This window comes from Genypterus blacodes, unplaced genomic scaffold (genome assembly GCF_046128005.1).
Source record: "Genypterus blacodes isolate CSIRO-AG114 ecotype Tasmania unplaced genomic scaffold, CSIRO-AGI_Gbla_v1 ptg000076l_1, whole genome shotgun sequence".
NCBI lineage: Eukaryota > Metazoa > Chordata > Actinopteri > Ophidiiformes > Ophidiidae > Genypterus > Genypterus blacodes.
The window spans coordinates 3605022-3622688 of NW_027466885.1; the positions used below are offsets into that span (position 1 = coordinate 3605022).

Consider the following 17667-nt stretch of genomic DNA (forward strand, 5'->3'; position numbering starts at 1 on the left):
TCTCACAGGTGCTTTATCACATCAGTTGTTAGCTTGTGTAGTAGCTTGGAGAATGTTGTTGAGATATACATGCATCTTTACAGCATGGGGGTCCAAAATAATTTATATCTAACAGTTGGTCCATTCAAAGTCCCAAGGAACTTGTAAGTAAAGGCTAAAAATGCTCCAATTCACAAAAAAATCAGTTAAGACAGAATTTCCCTTAAAATCTTCACTTTGTTGGAGTATTTTGGTGACTTGTGTGTACTTTGTTGTAACTCTTTTGACACTGACCTGTATCTGGGTCCACAGAGAAGTACGGCTGGCCCTCCAGGATGCTGTATACCACCTTGGCGCTGTTCCCATATGTGGCATCATCGGCGTCTATGGCCGTCACCTGAATTACCGAGGTGCCTGCAGGAGGAAGATTCATGACAATGATTTAGATCAACTCTTCAATAACGCTGAAAATGGCCCGCTGGATAATTGGTTAAGTTGATGCGCCTTCTGATGAGGTGTCGGCTCCTCTTCTAATCACGCTCATGCAGAATGTGACTGATGATTTCTGTCCTGTTGCATTAGCTAAACCAATCTTTACTCCGGGCACTTACACCCTTATACATGATTGATTTTCGTGTGCAATCGATAAGTCCTAATGTATTTTTCTAAGTATATCTTGCTAAGCATACAAGCAGGTTTGATACTGTTTCTTTGCAAACCCCAAGAAACCTATTAGTGTATCCACAGATCTGAGGTGTCTAAGAAGGCAAATATGGGATAGAATGACTGATCCATTTTTTTCTTCCATGGAGGCGAAAGCTCCACTTCAGTAGAACAAAGGGAAACGGTTAGGCAAGTGCTACCTCCCAAATGGAGCCTTGCGGGGCCGAGTGTTGCCTCATTACATGCAGAAGAAAATTAATTGAGTAGAAATATTTAATGACAAAGTGGTATAAATATAGAAATGTGCAGTACGGTGGTCATAACGATCCTGTGAAACTTGTCTAATTTGATGTCATCGAGGGTGAGACCAGAGTTCCCATCCTATAAATCCATTGAAAACCCTGTTGGAAACAAGGATTGTATGTGGAGAGGCTGCTGCTGTCTGCTTTGGTGCTGACAGTTCTGGAGGATTCCTGAGCGAGTTCAGCGAACCCTGATCAGTAAAACCTTTAACGAGGGAATTAGACTGAAAGAGGCTTTTCTGCCACGGCGGCTTTTAGAAAATATCACTGATCCATATCAGACATCGCAACGTTGACTTTAAGCTTCAGGGAAAGGAAAACTCCTCTATGTACGATGGCTTCCCATTACCATCAAAAACATGTGCCTTCAATGAATTACTCCTGGCCATTGCCCTTGAACAAGCCACCAGGCTGTTTACCTGAGATTGTACTGTACAATGACAACAAAGACTCCTCTTCCTCTCCTCTTTACAGGAGACGTACATACATCAAAGTCACTCCTGACCAAAAGTTCCCAAGAAGAAGAAGTGCCATGAGACCGTTATAAAACCAAAGTGCGTGTCACATTTAAAGGAACAGTGTTTAGACGCAGCCACTCGTGAACACATGCTCTGCCAGGCGGTGACATCACACCTCGGTTTGTTGCCATGGGCACCCGTGCTGCCCTTAGATAAGTGGCGGCCTCTCTCACTGGGTTGCTGAACCGAGTGACAACTCTGTCACATGTCTATGCTGCAGGAGTGACGTCCCTCAGTCCCTGAGCAACAACAGCAGCAGCAGAACACCGAGTTCACTCCACGCTTTCACGCACATATTGATTAGCAGCTTTTTCATATTGTTTATCTAAATTCATAAGGCCACTGAGTGTTGTAGACGAAGGCATGAGCTGGCGCACACAGTGAATTAAACTTTAATTTGGTGCTGAATGACAAGAACAAATGATAAGACAAAAAAACAACAAATGATGCTGTCTCAGAAAGCGGCGCAGCAGAAATAGACTCTGTAATTATTCAGCGTGATGACAGAGCCGAAAATGCAAGTAATTAAATTAAACACTGTTTTAATAAGATACAGACCGTATTTAAAAGATTATCTGCACTGCTGCTGTGAGCGGCACACAGACGGGTTACCTTGTTTATTTTCCAGTTATAAAACAGCTCCCAGTCGCTCTTCATTAATTAGTCAGGCCCTTTTTGTTCAGTCTGCATCATTATTATGATTGATAAAGTCCTATTGATCCGGTAAGACTGGCGTTCTATAACGTCTATCCTATTTGCATCATAAGCCTTTTAATCCAGTTATGATGAGACAGGAGCACGCACGCTGACACACACACACACACACACACACACACACACACACACACACACGGGTGCACACACACACCTTAATTTGTGTTAGTCCTTAATCAGTCTATTTTATGTGCTATAAATGTGATTTTTACATACTGTATACAATTATCTTCCCTTTCTGCAGCAATGTTGAGATTTCAAAACTAAACAAAATAATGTGATAAATACATTTTTTAAACTAAAATGTATCATATTGCCAAGTTTTAAAGGAAGGAGACATTAATCAGGAACAACTCAAACCTCCACCAAGGCAGCACAGTTCCCTGAATTTGTTGTAGGTACTTAATGGAATCATGTTATTGTTATGCCACCTACAGATCAGGGGCTTCACTGATTGACTCATGCCTCGTTTACACAAATAATGAACTTGGCACCCAACCAGAACCATGACGACACCATGAGGGAGGGTCTGTAGTAATGGTACCGCCAATTGGGTCGGTACCATCTTCCCCAGTTGTTCAGAAAGTATTTAATTCAAGTACGTACCGATGTCTGACATCTCAGGGACGCGGGCCCTGTAGGGGTCGTGGGTGAACCGGGGCTCGTTGTCGTTGATGTCGTGAATCTTGATGATGAACTCTGACTCGCCCTCCAGCGCCACGTTGGTGAAGCGGTTGACCGCTGTAGCGTGGAGGATGTAGTAGGCCTTCTCCTCCCGGTCCAGCCTCTTGGTGGCGTGGATGTCGCCCGACTTCTCGTCGATCTTGAAGAGGGATCCTGCTCCGTCCCCGGTGAGGACGTACCTCACGCTGCCGTCGCCTTTATCCGAATCGGAGTGAAGCTGCAGAGAGATGAAAACACAGGGAGAAGATGCCATCATTCCGATATCCAGTTCAACAAAAGCTTGAGATGTTTTACGGTGACTCAAAAACAACACAGCACATTACATTCTTTTACATTACATTCTTTCAACCCCGAACATAAATCCATACAGGTCCATTGCTTGTATGAAGCTAAAAATCCATTAATTTGAATTTTTTTCAACTTGTTTTGATGTCAGAAAGCATTTTATCCTGATTGTTCTTTGCCTGTTGTAAGGCAATTTCACTTTCCCAACTGGCAGAATTTTTCAATTGATACTTAAAAATCCCATTAGATTCCAGAGTAATTTGCTTTCTAGTGGGTGGATTTTTTGCTGTGCCAGTTTTTTTCCATATCAAAACATCCACTTGGCTGCTTTCTGTTGATAATTATTACATCACAGCAGTGATTCAAACTCTGCTTTATGAAAGCTTTCACATTTCCTTAATTTGCTCTTGTGAATGCCGTGTCAGAGAAATATGTGAGCAGCTGAAAATCTGATCCATCGACAGACAATCAGAACAGCTCTGGCTTGTGCACTGCTTGATTGTGAAGCACAGTGCAGAACATCAAAAACAAACACTTTGCACCAACGATGTCAACAAAATCACATTTCAAAGGAGAATCACTGCTTTCACCACTAAGAATTTCAGATTGGCTGTGCGTCTCTCTGCTTTGACCTATCTGGGCCTTGGCAAAGGAGCGCTGACAGCTTCCCTGAGTGCTTTTAGTGTTATTTAACAGATTCATATCATCTTTAGTAAACTGTCATGGAATTATGATGATACCCATCCTGAAACGCACATCCTGCCAAGACAAAAACACACAGCCAAAGCACTGAAGATGCGTTCGCTGGCTGTTATCGTGTTTTTCACCGCGGGGCCTCTGTGGCATTTTCACAGTTGCTGTAAAACAGAATGCCAGCGGGTCAAAGTCTGTGAAGTACCAGCACGAGTTTGCACGGGTTCACCTCCCGCCAAACCGCGATCGATCAACAACACAACCGCCAAGGCCAGACCCCCACCAGCACCGCTCGGCCCGTGGCTGTCCTTGTTATTACTCGCACTCTCTCGCCCCCTCTCGCTCCCTTTTTTTTTTGCATGAACAGCAGCTTAGCGCTCTGACATTTTAATTCTGTCGCGAAATCCCGCTAACATATTTATCGGAGAGAACTCATCAGAAGCTTCTCTTCTCCTTCCTGCCGCTGCCCTCCCCGTTCCCGTCGCCCCTTTAACAGGCGAGGACATGGTAATAATTGCGTGGTAAAGTAAAGGGCAAACGGAAGACACACGTTTACCGACACAGACAAACAAGTCGAGTACAAAGCAAAGAAGGAGGCATCTGGATCTCACTGCTGATACGTGTGTGACAGTATATGGCTCTATGAAGGAGGTCTGTCATTGTCAGTCGTCCTGAATGAAGCTCATTCCGTCCCTCAGCAAACACAATGTATCATTTGTATCAGGAAAAGCTGTGCAGTGCATTACAAGTGCAAATTCAGACTCAATACCTTTTTGTGCTTGTGTTGATCAAGCCTTTCCTCATAAAGTAACTTTCTGGGCACTTGTGTGAGCATTTGGGTCTGTTTGGGTCTGACATTACGCCACGCGTCGCTGATCGTCATACGATACGTCCACAGATCCATCCCGGCCCTGCCCTGCCTCTACTAAACAAAGAGCAGTGTAAAGCTACCAGCTGTAGCTTTGGACACACAATATCCACCTGCCTGCCTGTGTGTGTGCGGAGGGGGATTAAGGCAGGAATGACGTCAACCAGGTGTGCTTATTTTATATGCTTGCGTAGGGATCTTTAGCAGCTCACATGATCGCTATGGTGACCGGGAATTAGATTTGCAGTCTTTTATACAGTATGACATGAAACGTGTTGACCAGTGTAGCAGTTCCACAGGCGACGGCAGCTTGACAATGTCACGCATGTCGCAAAGGCGCACAGATCCAGTGTGCGTAGGTCGCGGTGACCCGTGCAGGAGATCAAATAGACGGTTTGATGTTAGGGCAGGGGTGCTGATGCGTGCGGGGATGGGGTTGCTGGGGACGAGGAAAGAAGATTGTCCCCGTGCGGCTCTGTGCTCGGTGCTGTTATTTCCCTCTTAGTGTGGCAGAATGAGATGTAGGGATGTTGTCGTGTGCGCAGGCGTTTCTTGGCTGTGCTGCTGCTGGACAGACTGAGGGGGGATATTGTGCGCTGCGGCGGGGGGGGGGGGGTCACGTGGGAGCGCGCTGCAAAGTCTCCCTGCTCATCATATATTAAAAAGCTTTTCATCCCAGGTGCTGGGAAGCTTTACTAATTCATGCTGTTTTATCAGGGGCAAAGCCGGCACATGTGACGTGCACAGCTTTGTGGATTAGCATCTTTAACAATATTTTGTTCCCTGCATGAACACTGCTGAAAAATGACAGTTTTCATTTCAGTTCTCTGCCTGCCTCACCACGCCAGAAGAGCCTGTCGAGGAATTTTTTGCGTTTTCCGATTAGAATCTCTAACAGTATCTTATTCTATTGAGAACAGGTTAAAACCAACAGCTGTCTGTTTCTTATTCTCCGTGTCTAACCAAGCCCGGAGAATATACGGCGGAATTGTATTTGTTTTCTGTTCTGCTTTACACGACGTGCTTCCAAACAGAGACTCAGTTGGATGAAAACAATCCACTTCAACATTATTATCTTTCTCCCGCTGTTACAGCTGCAATGTCCTTTTCTATGATTGTCTATCAAGCCGCCTATCTCGGCCGGCACAACAATTCAGTTAATAACCGTCGAGTCCTCTCCTTTCAGCTGAGATGCGAGATAGACAGTGTGACATATGCTGTGGCCCCTGTCATTTCTATGGAAACGGAGTGATCTTGTGGTTCTGAAGAGTTCTTTCCTCGCTTCCCTGAAGGATATTACAAGGCGGCTTGGCGTATCGAACCCCGCGACACTTGCTGCAATAAAGATTGTGACCCCGTCTCTCCCTGCTGCATACCTCGCTGCTGAGGAGAATTTACTGCTGCCCTTCCACTCAAATTAGAGGGGAAAAAAACCTGCCGGAAATCAATGTGGCAGCCCGATGTGCATTCACAATGGCCCCCGGATCAATTTATATTGAAAATACAATTACACTTTCACAGGGGGAGAGGAGAAAGCCACATGAGCATTCAGTGTGGTCACCATGAGGCCCTGGCACGTCGATATAGAGTCTTTTCTCCTCTGCCCTCCTGTGGCACCGAATCATACAAAAAGGCACAGAGATTATAAAGTGAGCGCTAAAATACAAAGACGCAATCTATTAAAGGGTACTTAACGCTCATTATCAGGTGAGACAGCGTTACGTTCAAATTTAGATCACAGTAATAACGCGAGGTGAAAAGCAACTCAGTACTTTTAACACTAAATGGTAATTTTTCCCTCTTGAGACGCCACGCCTGTGCGAGTGACTGTGGGAGTCCTGTTGGAGCACAGGTCGACCAGTAGGAGGCGCCAGTGCAGCGGTAACTTACAGCTAACCAGAGCAAACCTGATCTCTGTGGTGGACCAGGGCTTTATCCCATTCAAGCAAATACTTCAATCATGCTTTGGCGGTTTTACAAAATGGCCAAATGTTTCCTTGTATGAGGCTCTGCATGTACAGGCGCCATTGAACTCCTTCAGCTGCTTCACAACATCGCACAAGTGTCAGACCGATCACTAGGCAATGGTGACCATAATTGTATCTAACTAAAGTTCATGTCGAGGAGCTTTCATTGCTTTACCTTGGATCCTTAAGGGCCCATGTTATGCACTAAATACCTCAAAAATGCTCCAGGACCTAGTTTGGATGTAATCATTACGCTTTGTAAATGCTTTCACCAAACTTCTCGCCTACTTTGCTGGAGTATTAACTTGAGCATTTCCATTTTGTTCCACCTTATATTTCTCCCACGCTTACGTCTCAGCAAAACTCTTAACTCTTCTCACTCTGACACCTTAACCTGACAGCTGTGGCTCCGAGTTGCTTGAAAATCCAACATGATGTAACTGTATAATAGTTAAGTGTCGGAAAAGAGCCTTGTTTTTTGTTTTGTATCAGTTGTCCGATGCATTTATCTTTAGAGGAAAGAGGTTAGAGGATTTACTCCGGTGTAGAGCAGCAACTGACCTAAGGAAAAGGTCCATACCTGCGTTTGGAGATACAAGGTTTAGTTCACCTGGTGTGTAAACAACACCTGGCCTGTCTCTACACTTCTGGGTGAAACATTTTAGATAAGAGTGTTTTCTATTATTGTCCAATTGCAGATTCTCCTCAAAATGATGGATTAACAGCTAATATGTGTTTACTTTAACTAATACTAATACTTCTACTGAAGTATTTGAGCACTTCTTCAATCACTTTTACGGCCCACTTCAATATTCCACAACCTTCCACTTAATCATCCTATTTATGTGATCCCCAAATATTCCCAACGGCCGCGCACATTTTCCCACAGAAGATGATATTTACTCCTGTTCCTCCTTATTGCAGCGTTGCAGTTTGAAGAGGTGCCGCGCCAAGTGAAGTGGCAATCAGACATCTGCTGGCGAGGAACTTGCGGGGCGACTCGTCTGTTTGTGAAAATTAATCAGCGTGGAGTGCGGCAAATGGTAGCGTGGCCGAGGTTTGGCCGCCGTTTGTGCTTCACTCGAGTTAGGCCAGAAAGATGGCAGCGGAACAGGCTGCTTGGGGCAATTAGCCAGTTAGCCTTTAAGGCCTTGTGTCCTGGCCTGTCGAGAACTGGCAGCCTCGTCCGTAGCCAGATGGTTGCCTCAGCCTGAGCTCAAAAATAGCCGACGCACGTGCCTGCTGATGTGTAAACTTCAGCTCTGTGCGACTTGAAGGTGAAATGTCAGCGGACGTACATTCCCCTCTTCTGGACATCTGCCATTGTGTCTTTTGTCGCGGGGTCCTCGTGCATAATTCCGAGCATGACATCTTTTAATTACAGCCAATTCCGCACAGTTTGCCGCCGATATCTAGTCGCAACTCATTTGAATAAGAACTTGGCTGAGTGAGAGATCGGGGAGAAAACGCCGGGTAACTTTGATAATACAAATGCAATTAAAGCGAGCCTGACAAAGCCGAGGGGCGTTTTAAACAGTAGTAGGTGGACGATAGCGAGGGGAAACGATCGCGAGGTGCCGCGGCCATGTCGGCCCATCTACCGCAGACATCTGTAACGCTGTCAGACAGATGTTTGCCGGCGTCGTCACCGCACGACCTCATCACAACCCTTCCTCCGCTCGCGCCGCAGAGGAACATAATTGAAGTTGCCCCCTTCTGGTGCACAAGTGGGGACTTATCGCCTAATCAACAAACACCGCCGATGTGTGTTCCAGGTCGCCGCTGGAAACCGCGGGGGTTGCCATGGTGCCCATACAGCCAGCTCTGTGCCATGTTGCAACACCTCCGCTCTGTGCCAAGGTGAGCAGCTGGTGATGGGGAGAATGAAAGGAGACCAAAAATCACAAACCCCCGCAAACACGCACAAAAGCGCCAGAAGACTTTTGGGTCGCTCCCCCGGGGGTCGTACAGAAGCAGGAGGTGCGTCGTGTCTGGGCTCATTTCCCTTTTCCGCAGCTTTTATACCTAACAAGAGTCCTCCATCCGACACATCCTACAATGTTTACAATTCCAACCCAAATTTGTGTCCAGTTCAAACTCGGCCCAACACAGAGCAGAGGGTTTGGATTCCAACCTGGACCACAACAGGTCGACAAATTCTCTCTGACAGACCTGAACCCAACTGATAGAACAAACCTGATAGAAGTTGACATTTCATCATAAACCAAATCAATCACTCCCATCCTCTCGGGCTGCAGTAAGGAACCAGAACACCGACTTTTAAACCCGACCCATGCCTGTAGAAAATGATACGGTAACCCGACAGAATCCTTCCACCGCCGGCCGACTCATACAGATGCGGGATGTGTGTGTACGTCTGTGTTAATTTCCCTTTTCCCCTGCTTTTCCCTAGCTCCCGCGCAGGCAGCCCTGGAGGCGAGTGTTTGTGGGTGTGTTTGTTCACATACATGCGGGTAAGGGAGACATGTCGAGGAGTCTACCCACCAGGCCCAGAACCACCGGGGCCTATCAGAGGCTGTAAATACTTTATGAGATATGATAGTGCAGCACAAACACTCCTCAACCACAGGCCATTAACCATTTTCAGTGGAAATGTGCCCTTTGGTAAAGTAAGAAATAATGAAATAAACAAACATTCCCTTCCCCCGGTGACAGCGACGGCCCTCTGAGGCCTGAATGCAACGCGCCTGCTAATGAGAGCCAGAGTCTGAGAGCCAGAGTATGACGGCGCTCCTGCAGGGGGGGGAGAAGAAAAAGATCCACCGGCCAATATTCTGGGATTATGAGCCAAACGGCTCAGAGAGAGAGAGAAGACACACAAGAGCCTCTTCCTCCTCCACTGCGCCTCTTAATTCCTTCCCCCTTTTCAGCCGCTTTTGTTGCCCTGGTTCGGGCGAGGGGGGGGGGGAGCGTATAGGGGGAAAAAAACTTTGCAATTTCATTTGTTAGCGCTTCACAACTCGATAAAGCTGTCGTGAAAAGCAACCGGGGCAGATTGAGTTTACCAAATAACCGGAGACGGGATGTTGTAATTCAAGAGCACTTTCATCATTCTATCTTTTACTGCGTGTCAAGAGCTGCTTCCTTGTTTATAATAACCTGCCATTGTGTTATTTCCAATTCATTTTTTTCCTCCCAAACAAAAGTGTTTCTGTGCCGCGATGTGTACTTGGGTTGCCGCGATGTCACACGCCATGACAAAATCCTCTCCCTTTGTGTTTCTCATCCCTCGCCTCGTTCAGACCCACTACATGGTGCAGAATACGGCCTCCACCTGAGGACTCAGATGCAGATGGTTTTGTTCTGCGCCGGGGCCGCGTGTTCGTCTCCAAAAGCAATTCTTCTCCCTTTAGGGCCTCATTCATCAGTTGTACTTTATCGAGCAATTAACAAACAGTAATTGCAATCAGATAAGATCCACACACCGCAATCCTGCGCCACAACTGGCTAGTGAGCCGAGAAGGAAGAAAAGGGCCCAGCTGCATCTACTTGTGGAAACAACAAGCGCTCAGAGTCATGATTAAGTGCGGTGCTCGAGGGCTGATGCCTTAATGGCGTCTTCAGGAGACGGGCTCTTAGGCCGAGGCCTCTGGCTCAAGAAGGGGCTCTCTAAGTGTACACCACACGCTGATAATCCATTCTGCTTTTGCTATTAGTCCTTTTACAAGCTAAAAGGACGAGTGGCACATCAATCAGGCTCTCTGAAGACAAAGCGGTTTGATCAAGCTCCGCGTTTACTTTTGATCTTCATCCGCTCCCGTTCTTTTTTCTCTCCCCTTTTTTTTCCGGCCTCCTCTCCCTTTTGTTCTCATACTTTAGCCGGTGTAATCCTTTTAGACCTGAGCTGAAAGTCAACCCTCACTCGGGGAGGACGTATGTTGCAGAATCTCATTTAGTGGGATGACTCTATCCTCGGCGGACACACCGTAGGAATGCAAAACACCGGCCCCCATTCAGCCCCCGTGCACAACACAGCCTTTCTTCCTCCTCCTGGCTCGTCCTCGTGACCTTGCCGCGACGCTTCACAATCTCCTCATTTACAGTAGGTTGGAAGAGGAGAATGATATCTTGACTTCCGCTCTGTAAAGCAGGCATTATTCGGCCCGTCTTCTTGTACATTCCCCACTGTTATCTGGGTCGACATTGTGTTGTCGTTTTGTCGAACAAATAACGCCCTCGGAGGAAGTCGTATTTTACTGTAGGGCAGGACGGCCGCTGACGTGAGCCGAGTGGACATCATCCACACAGGCACAGAGCTGACAGCCAGCATAAAGTACATCAGACAGGGAGGACCAGGATGGATGGATGGATGGAAGTCTGATAGAGTAAACATGACACGATTCTCTGACTGGCTCACACTGGTCTAAGATGATAGAACGGCAGATAGACGTTATATGGAGGCTATTTGCTTTGATACATCTCATTAAGGACAACATCTCCTCCTCTGAGTGGAGCTGCTCTCTTCTATCAGAGAAGCTCACACAGGTGCTTAGCTCTTGTTCACTGTTGTCCTGAAACTTCACTGCTCAACTTCCCAAAGTCATTGTATTATGAATTCAGATTTTTCATCTAACCAAAATATGCAAATAAAGCAATATCCAGAAGAGTTTGCATTAAATTCGGATTGATGGATGGTGAGGATTTAGAAAATAAAATGCACAGCAGAACTCCAACTTCATAAATATGTATAGACAAGATAGGACATAATGAGACATTTTTACATCAACAAAAGTAGCGACTTTTCAAATGTCGGCATATAAAAAGTTACCAACGGGGAAAAAAATAAATCCATCCCTGAAGAATAAACAAAGGATGGAAAGCGAGGAAATGACAGAGCGTGAGAAAGAGGAGTGTTAGAGCTCAGAGGGCCTCGCTATGGAAGCCTAACAGTCCAATTGTCTTCAGTCAAACAAAGCTCTCAGGGGTGTTCAGGAGCTGTGGATTTGTCTCACTGGAAACATTTCACATTTGACACCGACGACTATATTTAACTACAAACGTGAGAAATGAACAAAGCACCTTTTCATTTACACTGATATTACATGTTAATACTTTAAAAAAGACATTTCTTACCTTTCCGACATACTGGGTGTCCGTCCCCGTGTACTCCTCCAACAAAAAGAACTGGTTCCACATCCACCCTCGCTTGGAGCGCCTGAGCGGCACCCCGTTGGCGTCCTCTCCTGTCAGCCCCGGGGGCCCCCTTCGCCCCCCTGTGGTCCTCCGTGGGGCCCTGAGTCCGTCCCCGAAGGAGCTGAGGTGGGCCACGACCCAAAACGCCACCAACACGCTGACTGTCCTCCTATCCATCATGTCCACACTCTGTCTTCTTCTGCCCCCTCAGTGGTCCGTGTCCAGCAGTCTGCGGTCAGAGCGTCGGCTCAGTCCTCATGCTGTACTGTGCCGCAGCAGGAGAAGCTCACAGGGCCACCAGCAGTGTCTGGAACGCCAACACACAGAAACACAGCGTCAATACTGTCGACTCAGTTTTTGCCGTCGAAGATCAAAGTCTACAGCCAACATGCGGGTCCAGAGCGAGATGTTCAATGTTCAAATGATGCGTTTTGTGACATTTGGAATGAAGGAATCATCATCATCTGTAGTATTTGGTAGGTGTCTGGTAGGGTCTAATTTTTGGGACTGATTAAGTGAGGTTGGATCATTTCCCACGGCACACCTGACGGTCTCTCACGGCACACTGGTTGAAAATCACTGTCTTAACTTAAACCAAAACGTTCTATTTTGGCTGTAGGTCCGTATGGGACGGCTTCTGCGTCCGGATCGCGGTCCGCCTGTTGGTGGCCTAGGCTTTAGATGCTAAATTCAGTCCAGGCTGAAAGGTCCCTGAAATAATGCCAATTTCTAAAAGCCATTTCCCACCAATCAAATGTTTCTAAATACACACACCAAGCACAAGCAGAGTGTATTTGCTAGGTGACCTGTGGGACACACTGGGATTCACCCACCTCCTTCCAGAACAGATCACCGATGACGTTCAATATGTCTCAATTAAGACTATCTCTGACCTTAAACAGAACAAAACTATTTTGCAGTTCTGGAAAAATAAAAGTATCTCAACATCGAACAAAAAGTTCGGAAATTTGTGTTTGGTAGATTATTTCTCTGTTGTAACAATGCTTATTGGCAATACATTTCATACCGTTGGAAAGCCTGTTTAGTTACCTATTAAATGGTAAGGAACATGCATTTGTGGGATGAGCAGCAGAGCTGAGTATGTGGGTTGCGCTCATGAAAAATTTGCCAAATCTTCTCTGCCAATGCCAAACAGCTTATTCTGCTGTTGCTATTGACTCTTGTTTGGTGGATTGGATGATTGAAGACATATTGGCAATTTTACAATTTCTTCATTTAACAAACAGTCAGGAGCCTCAGTAGCATGTGGAAGAACCACACACAGCCACAACAGCCTGGCACCTCCTCTACAATGATGTCATTATCCCAAAGTTGCACCTCAGCTCAGCTCGCTTTCATTCATTGAGTTAGTTTGAATGGGAGTTGCGACTTGTAGAGAATATAAAGTGATTTGTGATGATTGATTGATGGTTGCCTAGGGAGCGTGGAGGAACAGTAACAATCGCACCCAGATAAGGAGGACATACGTGCCTGCGAGGTGTAAAAGAAGACAGGAAGTGACAACAACCCTCAGGAATCAGGACGGTTTATCACTGTGACGCCACACACACGCACACACACATTCACACCTGTGCGAGCGCTGCTGCACATCCATATGCGCGCTGTACTTGGAACGTCTATCTGTTGATTGATGGACCGGGCGAGAGCCGGCTGACCTGATAAATATCCGATTAGTAAAGTTACACATGGGCGTGTGAGCTTACAGCTTGTACAGCATGTGTAGAGACACTTTATCTGCATTAAGCTCCTGAATCAACATCTAATAGGGATCAGGGCTCTGTGTGAAGCGGCTCCTTCTATCTTTTTGAGCCATCTGCTTCAGCACACTCGGTTATCAGAGCCAGCAGAATGCCAATGGAGACCCTGGGCAATGTCAACCCTAGTTTATTACCTTCAGATCAATGTAAAGATACTGAACAAAATGGCTGTTTGCAAACCACAGTGAGGGGCACGCCGGCACGTCTGCACTCTCTCAATCATTCCGCCCGCTCGATCGCTCGCTCCCCTTCTCTCGTCTTCTCCGCCACCCTCTGAAGGCCTGCGCAGAATGTGCTGGCAAAGGCGAGAAGAGAGACAGAACAAGACGGAGGTGGAGAAGGAGAGCGGGGGAGTGGGGTGGCGGTGTTGGGAAGAGAAAGAAGGCCATGTATTCTCCTTTTGTTCTCATTATTCCTTTCCGGCTGGGCGATATCCAGGCCGCCAGTGCTCCTCGGCTGGGCTTTGGGTAGGGGGGTTATCAGCGATTCCACTGGGGAGCGTCTGCAATGTTCTTCCCTATCGCGCACTCTCAGAAGGACAGGGGAGGGGGGGGGGGCAGACTGGCCCTAATGTAAGGCCGGTCTAGTCGGCGGCTTCCCTCGCGCTGTGTGTCGGCAAATGACGGAACAACGTCTCTGGACATGAATTAAGCACCCTGACCTGCATGCTGAAGAGGAGCCAGACAGACTGAAAGGAGTGAGGGAAGTGGAGCAAGAGAGGGAGGAAGAGCTAGGAAGAGGGAGGAAGAGGGGAGGGATGCAGAGATGTTGTCACAGTGCCAGTATTCTCTACAACCAATGCTATTGCTTTTAGTACCTCAATATCTAATATGGCACAAATAAAAAAAAAACATCAAGCAATGTCACAGGACGCCCGCTGCGTTTTGTGCAAACAGGCATCCGGCCGCATCGACTGCGGCCCTTTGTACCGACTTCTGCGCTCACGTTTTCATGCCGGCTGGCCGACTTTGTTGACTCAATAAACAAACAAACACTGCGGTTCCATATGTCACTCCTGTGAACTACGATTCAGCTCAAAACGTGATGAACTGATTGATGCTGTTGTATGTTTTCGGCAGCTTGACACAAAATCAAATTCCTGTGTTGACTACCCCAGAGGTGCATCAAATGGATGAAGAGTATTGTACCCAGAAAGGTGTTTTCTTTACTGTGGCTGAGTAGACGGCGACTGATGTTTGAAGAAGGGCAGAGCGAATATGTTGCCTCAGATAGTGTTTTGCTGTGACCTTTGACCCTGAACCCTCTGTATGTTTTCATGGATCTCTATTCTATCATAACCTCCAAGTGCCTTCTCTCATCAGTCGGCAGCTGGCGCGATGTCGCCCCATAACGTGATGACGCAGCTGAGAGAATTTTGCTTCACTGCTCAAGTTTGGCGGTAAATTTCCCGGAAGTCATTCATTTTAGTGAGCGAGCTGATGCGTCACTTCAGGGTTCACGCCACATCACAGTCTCCAAATGTAGTTACAGTTACGCCGAGGGTCGAACAAGGAGAGGTGGAGGTGGGGAGAGAGAGAGAGACAGAGAGAGGGAGAGAGAGAGAGTGAAGGAGAGTTAGAAACGTCCTGTCAGAGCAGTGTCAGCAGTCAGGCTGGCAGAGCAGCCCATCCATTACACTACCTGCCTGTCTTCCAGAGGCAGCCAAGTCATGCCCCACATTCCCCTGATGAGGCAAATTGCAAATGGGAGAACCTGAGGGTTACGTCCCCTTCTTTCTCTTTTCCCTCATGCTTTGCAGTTTATAGCACACGCACCAACCAGCCCCACCTCAACCTACCTTCATATCCCCACACCTACACCACCCCAACCCCCACCACCTACTCTGCTTGCTGAGCTGATATGCATTATCGCAGGGCTTTACAGTGAAAGCCAGTCACTTTGCATGTGTCCTCTGCCTGGCTCAGCACAGGGAGTGGGGAGGTGCGGGGTGTATGTGTGTCTGTGTGTGTGTGTGCGGGAGGGGGGGGGGGGGTGACTCTCGGGTCAACTGAGCGTGTGCTGATGGAGGCAGGTGAAAGTGAGATGGACTGTCAAGGTTCTTAATAACACCCGTGGAGAAATCGGCCCTCAAACCACCACTTTCTCCAAACCGCAGCGCTGGTGGCAGAGGTCTGCTTCTCATCCAAATCTGCTAGATGACTGGATGATTTTCTCTCTCTAGTATTTCCCTTCTTTTTTTTGTTTCCCCTCGCCCCAACTCCCAGTGCACTCGACTTTATGAATTTACTTAATTGACACCGTTGAGGAGCATGTGGGACTTTGAGCTATTGATTTGCTGTAGGCTTCAGCGTAGTTGGAAATACCAGTCAGTCTCTGGGGTGGACTCATGAAGCTTTCTACCCCGAGTCCCCCAGCACTGGGAAGCCAGCCTTTCCAATAGATTTCTCCATAATGTCATGTGGAAAGCTAATGCTTTCACTATATGGAGGGCCCCGCCGTCCCCCAGGAGCGCTCGCCCCTTGACCACATTTGTCATACCCTGGAAGCTAGATTGTACTACAGCTTCCCGCCCTGATAATTCTCCTGACAAGGGACCAGTCGCAGGAGTACGTCAGATAAAGCTTTATTTTGCTTCGTCAAACGTCGCAGCGGATTAAGAACGGTGTGGCGCAAGATGTCTCCCAATGGCGAAGACAAAATGCCTGCCTGTCTACATTACAGTCAGCGGAAGGAGAGACGGAGACAAAAAGAGATGGAAATGAGCACAAAGGTCTGAGTATGACAGAGGGAGCGACAGGAAGAGAAGGAGAGCCCATCTTCCCCGTCGCTCGTCGCCCGAGGTGATTTTTGAAAAGGAGCCACAGGTCTCGTCTTTCCCTGTTCGCTTTCTCAGGGAGCAGTAGCGTCATAATGAAGGTGTGTAATAGAACATGACACCATAATTATATTCTCCCATTTAAGAGGCAGTGTTTACAACAAGCACAAGGCTGCCTTTATTTTCTCCCTCCTCGCACGCTCGCGCTCCCCTTTGTCTCGCTCTCGCACGCCGCCCGTCTTCACTTCATATCATGTGCCATTTAATTGCATTATTAAAAAAAACACTTGATGAAAAAATGAAAAAGTAAATTGCTTTAAATTGCCTGTCACAGATTGTGTGGAGTTGCCGTTAGAGCAATAAGACTCGCGCATTGTGTTGTGTGCTGGGTAAGCAAGATTAATGTGTCTGCTGCCAATTCGGAATGCCCTGTGATTCTACGCTGGAAGAATCGCTCGGAATAACATTTTGAATCACAACAATTAGCTATTAAATGTATCTATCGGTTCCATCGAACACGGGAGCGGGAGGATAGAGACGGGGACACGGCGAGTCGCACAAATGCATTCGTCAATACATATTGGATCTGGCCGGCTAATGGCCTTTTCAGTCAACATGTGTGTCTGGGTGGCATTTTAGCCTAATCCAAAGCAGGGAGACACCTCTTATAAAGTAGACCTGCACCTCTACTCCTCTGTCCTTCTTCCCCTCTTCCATCCTCACCCTCCCTTCTTTTATATTTTTCCCTAACGAGGGATATGAGCGACACGGCAAAGCACCCTATCGCGCCCGTTGAGCCGGAGACTTCCACGGCAGCCCAGAAAGAGCCCCGGGGGTGCAATTAAAAGTGAGCGAGGAGAATGTCAGCCAGGGGGGCAAGCGAGGGAGAAGACAGAGCGGGGTGGAGGGGGAGAGCAAGGGGAAGAGGAGAAGAGGGGGGGGGGGGAGGAGGAGGAGGGATGGGCATCGGTGCCACAGGTACGTATGTGGCCATGTCATAATACACAGAGGAGGCCCTTAAAGGCTGCTAATGTGCAAAGGTGTCAGCAGCAGGTTGTACCGCCGTCTCCTCCTCCTCCTCCTCCCCCTCCTCGTCCTCTCCTCCCTATCTAGGATTCAGATTCAGTTTGTTAAGGAGGCTCGCACTCAGAGTAGGTGTCATTCCCAACCCGTGTTATGCTGGACCGGCTAAATTTACAACTAAATCCCACATGTGGGCTGGAAACGCTACGTCGACCCACATCTGAGGCTCACAGTCTTTTGTTTCCGTCTCTCTCCTGTGCAAT

General features: G+C 47.5%; 1 protein-coding gene across 2 annotated transcripts in view; it reads right to left on the minus strand.

Annotated features, from left to right (window-relative positions):
- LOC143006715 (cadherin-6-like) overlaps positions 1-17667 on the minus strand; it is a 107182-nt gene that overhangs the window by 36332 nt on the left and 53183 nt on the right. For both annotated transcript variants that reach the window (XM_076157957.1, XM_076157956.1), the window contains 3 exons: positions 11768-12134; positions 2783-3077; positions 274-393 (listed from right to left, as the gene is read on the minus strand). In XM_076157957.1, coding sequence (XP_076014072.1) covers positions 274-393; positions 2783-3077; positions 11768-12007 — 655 coding nt within the window. In that variant the 5' untranslated portion in view covers positions 12008-12134. The remainder of the gene's footprint in view (positions 1-273; positions 394-2782; positions 3078-11767; positions 12135-17667) is intronic.